At 40.9% G+C, this 8743-nt stretch overlaps 1 protein-coding gene across 1 annotated transcript; it reads right to left on the bottom strand.

The window, feature by feature from the left end:
• Positions 1–7868: 7868 nt before the first annotated feature.
• Positions 7869–8432, bottom strand: LOC128376749 (gamma-crystallin M2-like). The gene has a single exon (XM_053336570.1). It carries the CDS (start codon positions 8421–8423, stop codon positions 7869–7871), a length of 555 nt encoding a protein of 184 aa, XP_053192545.1. The 5' UTR covers positions 8424–8432.
• Positions 8433–8743: the final 311 nt, after the last annotated feature.

The raw sequence follows: 8743 nt of genomic DNA, 5'->3' as shown, positions 1-8743 counted from the left end.
ACAGGTTTTGCTTGATCTTCCACTGGAACAGTTTCAGATATTTATTCAGAGCAGGGGATTGGAAATGAACAGCGACATTAACAGTTTTTGTTGCTAGCTACAGCAGTTTTTCACCACTCACACAAAGGGAAGCAGGCAGTTTGGGTCCAGCTCGCATTACAAAGTTGGCCCGTATCACTGTGTCCCTGTCTCTGGCCAACAGAACCCCCTGGAATAAGACTGGCCTCTCTCGATTTTATCACAATAACGCACTGTCACTTCACATTTACGCTGGGTGAAATCTACCCTGCCAACTGCCACCGCTCGGCTCAGATAACAGCGGTGACAATCAGCACTCTGTCTGTCTGTTTCTGGGTACCTGCTGTGGCACTTTGTAACGTGGCTCATAGCCACATGGTGGCTGCCAGACAGACTCCCTGGACAGACCGATCCCATTCCTTATAGCTGCTCAATATAATATTCTGTAAAGCACAGACACTGTTTGTGATAACATTGTTGTGATTACTGCACAGTTAAGTGATGGGTAAGTCTATAGGCTACTATGAAGTGCAGCACAAGGATCTGGGACTGACAACTCTGTCACTGCATTGTAAAAAACTTGTCCAATGAGTTAAGTGTCTTGCCCAGCATGGTGATGTTAAACCAGAGACACTGCAACTACATCTGATTTTCTTACAGTCTATGAGCTACACACAGCATGGCACGACTATGCTAATGATTCTAGCTCTACTAATTGGTAAAGCTAGGCTGGTAAAATTGATGCGCCATGTCTCTTTGTATCCGCTGGTTGGTGCTCCTGGCAGTGTTGGAGGAAACATGTCAGATGCTTTGGTCGGCACCAAGATATACTGTTTGATCTAATGTGAATCTGTACTCCTTAGTACCAACATGATTTGGTCAGTACCTTTTAAAAGTACCAAGATCGGTACCCAACCCTCTCATCTGAGCCTCAATACTCACAGTAGTTTTAGTCGTCCTAGTTAAACGTGCAGTCAGTGTGTGTCAACTGTGAAATATTGGCCTAATTTTGAGACCCCGTCTTGGTTAAGGGCATTTCAGTGGAAATTGAGCTTACATTGTACAAACACTCGGTGGCCACTTCATTAGGTACACCTGTGCAATCTAAATCAATCCAATACAACACCTCTGCTATAAATTCTATATTTATGAAGTTTATACATTTTCAGTTTGTGTTGACATTGTCAGGAAGGTGATCATTCTGCTTTATGTTTATTATTGAGGTCATAGTGGCTGATGGTGGATTATTAGAGTGCATTATATTGAATGGTTTTTCTTAATATTTTGTTGGATTCTGAGGCTCTGGACAAAATATGCTGTCATAAGCACATCTTTGGCAAAAAAGCCAACAAGAGAAATTTAGGAAAAAAAGTAAAATATGCTGCTTTAATACACTTTTGTTTACATTTAGCTATATACATGCATCTCCCTTTTTCATTTCATGAAACTGGTCACATCTGTCTTTTTCTTTTCTCTTTTCCTTCTTAAGTCCTAAAGTTAGTGGCAATGTATTCAAAGCAGTTTTGTCCAAGAAAAGTAGAACCAGCAGAATAACTTGGGCTAAAAGACTTTTTGTGAGCTTGCTGGTTTTCCTGCCACTTTGTAAGTTTAAATATTACACATACACCTTTTCAAAATCTAGCAAGAATGAGCCTCAAACCAATTGTAATCAATGTCTAATTTTGTTTGGTTACATCCACCACACTATGAAAAGTATTAGATGTTTTAAAGTATGTGAACGGTGACAGCCGGGTATTTTCCCACACCCAACAAAGCCATTGATTCATTTCCTTCATCCCCTAGAATGAATGTTGGTGAAGGTTTTGCTCTGAGTCAAAGGCAGTATTTATTGGTGTATAGATAACTTGAAAGGGTGCTCACTCTTCTGTGTATGTGGAGAAAGGAGAGTTTTTCTGGGAAAGAATAATTGACAGCAATGTCTTTCAATCCCAGCTGCAGTTTGTATATGTTATGGTACATTGAGATTTCAGTTACAGATTCCATCTAGAAACTCCTGTGATGTGATAATCTCCAACAATTATATGGTCAAATAAAAAAAATTAGTGGTCACCAGCAGAATGGTCAAAATATTTACCCACAAACTTCAGCAGCAAAGAGCTGTTAATGTGATACAGTCTGCTTCCAGCGGCTGACAATACAAGCCAGAAACACGTGCAGCTGTTTGCTTCAGTCAATGTGTGAAATAAGATTCTTTTCACTCTTGTAATACTAAATTCTGTCAGTCGTGTACCACTTCACACCTGTTTTTCGTCATGTAAATTTAGTAGGGAAATCACAATGAGTGTGTGTGGAAGAACCCCACCACACTAGCACAATCACACATGTACCCTATCCTTGGCCTTGGGGTCAATGGTCTGATATTCCATCTCAGCCACCTTTCTCTGCCCTAAACAAGCTTTTCCAGTCTGTCAGCCCCTATTCCATGGCAACCAGAGAAAGAAAGGTCCACAAAACAAAGCCTCAAGAAAACATAATGTGTTGAGTACAAATCTCCCTCCAGTGAATGCAACTAAATGCCTTTAGATGTGACGAAAACCCTATAGAGAGCTGGTACCTACTCCATTTTCAATACAACTTCTGAAACTGATCCTAAAGACTCAATTTCAGCCCTCGGTTCCAAACAAGGTCATATTGGATTTTTGTCTACTAAGTATTTTTATCTGCAGCACAAGCTCTCAATTGGGACCTATTTTCATAGTTTTGGCTATCATACCTATCAGTTATAATAGAGTTGAATCACTAAAGTAATTGCAGAGGTCTGGGAACACATTGCTACAAAATAGTCCAACAGGGCATTTAGAAAATCAGCTGACTGTCTCGCCAGATTATCAAAATTATTTTAGTTGCAAGGAAAAAACGCAAATAAGCACATTGAAAATGTTGGTAATGATCCCCCAATAAACAGGAAAGTTGTGTGCACACAACTATGTTAGGTTGAAGTTGAACCAAGGATGATGAATGTTTAAAATAGACAGTTTTATTACAAAGAGGTACGATTGCCAAAGTTATGAAAATAAGACCTTGCAATAAAATGGGAATTATCAAAACTGATCCAAGTGCTCGTCACATGGAAGGATCAAGCACTGGATCATTTGTTGTATTATGTTTTATAGGATGGTAGTAAAGGTAACATTTCAATATTCATACATTTTACATTTCTAGCTATTAAGACACCCCAAATTTTAAAAAAACCCAAGCTGGTAGGCATTATAGTACAATTACATGTTTATAACAGTACATTACAAAACATTTGCCAATTTACACGTTATAAATGGAGTGAGAGGAATATGGAGGTGGGGGACTACGGATGGCCCAATTTTGCCTTGGGGTTCCCAAGCAGGTGAATCCAGGCCTGATAATAAGCACATCTTTTGTTCCAATCCTAATTTTTCTGCATCATAATGGAGGAGGGGTTACATCATGTAGAGCTTATGGAGTTTGTACACTTACTGCAAATCGACACTAAAAGACAAGACAAAACCTGTTAAACCTGTTCAACCAAAGTGAAGCCAGATATATACAGATTTTGAGAACAGTAAACAAGATGTGTCAGATGACTCAATCTTTTCTGAGTCTTTCATATGTTGCCTTTCTGTGTTCATGTAAACTTATAAATAGGTAAGAAATAATACAAAAAGCAGAGGTATGCTTGAAACACAGTGCCTGTTGTTCATATGTAAATAGCACCGAACACGTCTAAAGGTAAAAGTATTTATAGCTGTTCCTAATGGATCCAAACTGGCAGGGATTAAATGGTCAAATGGAGATAATGGCACACACCTTTGCACAGTATCTTTTCAATGTGCTTATTCTTGCATTTGTAACTTTCCAAAACCAACAATCCAACATGTATTCCCACTATGCCGTCATTTTTCGTGTCAAAGGTGTCAGAGGCAGTCCACTATTCCACAAGCAATTTAGTTTGAAGCTTGAAGCTGTCTTCCCCTCTTTTCCTTTCTTCTTCTCTTGGCTGCATATTTTGGAGGACTTCTGAGGTAGGCTGATCCTCTCCTAACCCCCAGTTCCCATCGACCCCTAAGCCTTATAATAAACCCACACTCACCAATCGTAGTCCAGCTGTTGGGTACGAGTTGTGCCCATGATCACAGACTGATGTGTGAGCTGATGTGAGCACAGGCTGGGGGCTGAGCACACCCACTTACAGACACAATGAACCACCCAGAAGCCCCTGAAGTGTCTAATCCTTTCCCACCATTGTCCACATATCCCTATGACTACCAATGACAACTATCATTCATATGATTCCAATTTTCTAGCTAGTGCTGTAGTGGAGAGTCCTGTTGACCACTCCGTTGTTTGACACTTCGGTTTCCCTAGTAGTGCTGTTTGTATCCAAGAAAATGCTAGCCTCCTTCACCCCGTGCTGTTTTTCAAACGGTTAGAGCCATGTCTTGATGTGACTCACAAAAGCGGCTTTGATAGCACTCCTTTCCTGCCAGACTCTGTTCTCTTTTAACAGGTTTTTGACTAACCTTGGTGCCACTGTTGCCAGCACCCAGACGTCTAAACAATCTAAAATGAGGCCTGCGGACTTGTTAAACCTACTCAGTAACTCTCAGCTCCTTTATTTTGCCAAGTTGTACCTTTATAGAGAAGGGCTGGTGTGTTTGTCGACCTGTGTCACTGTTCCAATTAACAGGCTTAAATAGACAGTGGATCCATAAAGATGACTTCATTGTTTGCTTTTGGATTGGCCTGTTAACACTTTCTTTCCAAATGGATGATTTTGACCAAGCAGGAGCTCGTCACATTGGATCACGGCCCAAGATCACAGAAGGCAGTATTAAAACAAGTTATTTTCAGCACAATCCATGAATTATTTCTGCAGCTGCCCGACTTCTTCCTCTTTTTTTTCTTCTTTCATTTGCCGTTGTCTGCTTGTAGATTACGTCTGAACACAATCTTTTCCCACCAGGCAGACGTGTCAGACTAGGTTTCAGCTTCCGTTGAGGGAGAAATGCGAAAGATGGAGTAAAAATGGAAATAAATCAGTTGAGAACTCGATGTACCGGCTGTAATGGCTCCAGCATTGTATAGTTTTGTCCTGCTCCATCATTGCCTTCAATGGTGCAAAGTTAATGTGAAGAGGCATTTGGCAGATGGCTGGCTTCTCTTAATGAAAGGATGTGAATAGGGATATTTTGCCCCTTTCCTTTCTCTTCTTGTGATCTCTCTGCAAGACACCAGAGGCACAGGAGGAAGCATTGGCAGCACAAGAGACAGAACCCCCCGCAACAGAAAGTCCTTTAAACTACAGATTGTTCCCTGCACCTCTGATGTGGCCTGACTATGTTGTCTTTGGCTTTCACTGTTTAGCCATAACTACCATAGGTGTAATATAATTTTTGCTCAATATTGTGTAAAATAGTGAAGAGAAATACTGTTTTCAACTTTAGCCATAATATAGCCTCTTTTTACATTGCACTGCCCTGACACACAAAGCCAACTTCAAAACACAAGCCTCGACATAGACTGACAAACAGTGTTGGGGTCTTTTCTTAAAAAATGTAATGTATTACACATTACTCCACATTACACACATTACATAATGTGTTACTGTGATTACTGAAAGTAATCAATTACTCGTTACATTACTTTAGTGTTACTCCTTAGCAACGCCTGCAATGTTGTGTAAAAATAATATATCAACAAATACAATATGAGTCTTCACCATCATAACACCATGTTCAAATACTCCATATTTGTTTGCTTAGTAACTGTTTAGTTATGTGATTACTGACTGTAGACACTGCAAGGCGTTACATTACTGTGTTACAGGTAAATGTAATGTGAGTACAGTAAGCAGCCAGTGGCCAGCTGACTGCTGATATGCATACAGTGTATTGCTGTGCCTCCATGATGGGAACCCAAAAGATGAAAAAAAAAAAATAGGCAGACACTAAGAAGAACAAAGACAATCTAATGACGCCACAGTGAATCTGATCACAGTGCTATTAGATACTCAGAATACAGATTGGGAATTAGTTTGATTTGAAAATGTACTGAGTACTGTAAAGTAGAGGTTACCTCCTTTGCTTTGGTAATGTACCACCATTTCATCTAGAGCAACTGTCAGGTCAGAATTTCACCCTTCACCAAATTTAAAGCCTCAGTGAACGAGTATCTCCTTATTCACAGTCAGTTGATTACTGGAACATGAAGCTTGGTGATTCCAGTTAAAAATCCCTTAGTCATAGCTACTAATATGTAGGTTAGCATCATCTTGCTGTTGGGAAAAAGTGGGCGGTACCCCAAAGGAGCCACAGGCTTTATAGGATCCCAGCTCCCTGCCTGTATGAGGCTGCCTGACTAATGACTGTTATCTGTTCGGATCTGCTCTAATTAGGCCTGACAGGGAGCGATGGGAGCTACTACACCTCGTAATGTGAGAGACGGAGCAGACAAGGTCACAGGAAGCAGATACACCTTGACCTGCAGAATGGGAGCCTGATTTTCCCACATACACAGAGACTTAACAAGGATTAATGCAGAGAGCCGCATGACCACTGGACTTTCCACTTTGATCAGTTGTATTCATTACACTTTGAAGGAGATGCTCTTCCCGGTACTGTGAGGAATTAATCATTACCAAGTGTTTGTGGTACCTTTGAGTCAGTCTCCACTCTCCAACCTTTCTTCATGTTGGTCTGGCAGTGGCAGTCAGTTAAAGAGCTGCTCACTTCTTCTCACAGTCATAGACAGAAATAGATAAAGTACACTGCAAGGCTGACGCATCAATACATTGTTTTCTCAAAGGAGATTGGCATTAAAATACTGTCCATTTCAGCTACCCAGATGCTTTAATGTTAATTGCCTCAACTAGGTTCTCAGCAGTTTTCCATATGTATTTAAATCCAAAAGTTCAAAGTATGTATGTTTCGGTTTCAAAACGTCATTTTCTCAAGCCCTTCTAAAAAAAAATGTCCCACATGATTTGACATAGATTTCTGCATGATGACGCTGAAATGCAGCCCTGTCATTAAATTCAAAGGGGGCAAAGGCAACACAGACCCCTTTTTTTATGACAGGCCTAAAAATTAGAGGAGCAGGCTTGTGTCACAGTTTCAGTATACCCGGGTGGGGAAAGTGAAAGAGAAATGCTTGTTCCTCTTTTATTACCTACAGTATTTGATGTACCTTGAGTAAGGGTTTTAACCTACAGCTGCTCAGTGATCATCAGATAAGACTGTGGTTATATTAGCTTGTTTTTGTCCATGCAATAGAGAGCTAGACTTCCTGAGAAATTTCCCTTGAGAAAAAAAAAAAAAAAAAATCAAAACCATGTTTTTGCTATGCTAAAGAACCTATGATATAATCTAATAATGTTTTTTTTACTAACTAAGAACCAAACCCTGTTGAGAACCAGGGCAGCATGTCTGCACTGACAAGATCACCCACTTAAGTATTGTGTAGATAATTCTTCATGTTGAATGGATTTTTCAATACTCAATACCGAATTGTAATGATCTGTACCAGGTGCTAAATTTCAGTATTCAGCTACATATTATCCATATCCATTTACCTACATTGATAGGGAAAATTGTATCAGAAGGAAAGCATCTGAATAAAAAAAACAAAGAAATGTTGAATATATTTTATAAGAAAGTTGACTTTATTTGTGTTTCTTAATTCATAAGTTGATTGCAATTAGTCCTTTTAGTTGCCGAATCTCTGTGTGCAGTTCAGTGATCATCAGTCTTTGTCATCTCTTTGCTGCAATCAACATCCTTCTGTATGTCGTTGGACTTGAGTAGCGTCATAACTCATTTTGTCTTGAAATGAACTGCTGCACCATCAGGAGTCACCATCTAGTAGCAGGAATCCATGATGCGCTTCATGCTCATGAACCTCATTCCACTCATGCCCATGTTCATGAAGTTCCTGTACTCGCCGGGCCTCATGTACATCATCCTGCCTCTGTAGTTGGGCTGCTCGTACATCAGCCAGTGGCCCTGCATCACGTTGCAGGACATGTAGTTGGACATGCTGTAGCGGTCCATGACGTTCTCGCAGTCGTCCATCACCTCGTGCATCTGGCCGTCGAAGTTCTCCCTCTCGTAGATCCTCATCTTGTAGGATCCTCTGTACATGGGGATCATGCGGCAGGACCTGATGCACTCGCTCATGCCCATCATGCCCATGCAGTCGGAGTACTCACCCCTCCTCATGAAGTACTGGTTTCCCATGTAGTTGGAGCGGTCATAGACCATGAAGCAGCCCCTCTCCACCCTGCAGGAGTGGCAGCGGCTCAGGTAGGAGGACATGTCAGCGCAGTCGTTCATGCACTCATAGGAACGACCCTGGAAGTTCTTGTCCTCGTAGAAGATGACCTTGCTCATCATGTTCATGGACTTGGTAGTCATGTTTACGGTGGTGTTGGTAGAGGTGATGGTGCCGGTATTGCTCTTGAAGCTGAACTGCTTGCCTACCTGTCGGAAGCCCTCCTTTTTATACCAGAGGGCCCCTTTGTAAAAAAAAAACAAACTCCCTGACCCAGCAACATACGATAGAAGCTCATAGAGTACTGAGGGTTGTCAACGTTTTCAGCTGTTCCCCTAAAAGACCTTAGAATACTGTCAGACAATACCTCTTTCAAAGGGTTAACATGGAACAATAGCACCTTTTGTAACACAGGTGATTGTACAGTAGAGCAATGTACTGTACAAAGGGATTCTTAGATTTG

This window comes from Scomber japonicus, chromosome 17 (genome assembly GCF_027409825.1).
Source record: "Scomber japonicus isolate fScoJap1 chromosome 17, fScoJap1.pri, whole genome shotgun sequence".
Taxonomy (NCBI): domain Eukaryota; kingdom Metazoa; phylum Chordata; class Actinopteri; order Scombriformes; family Scombridae; genus Scomber; species Scomber japonicus.
Note: the sequence above shows the minus strand (reverse complement) of the source record. Positions and strands in the feature narration are given on the sequence as shown.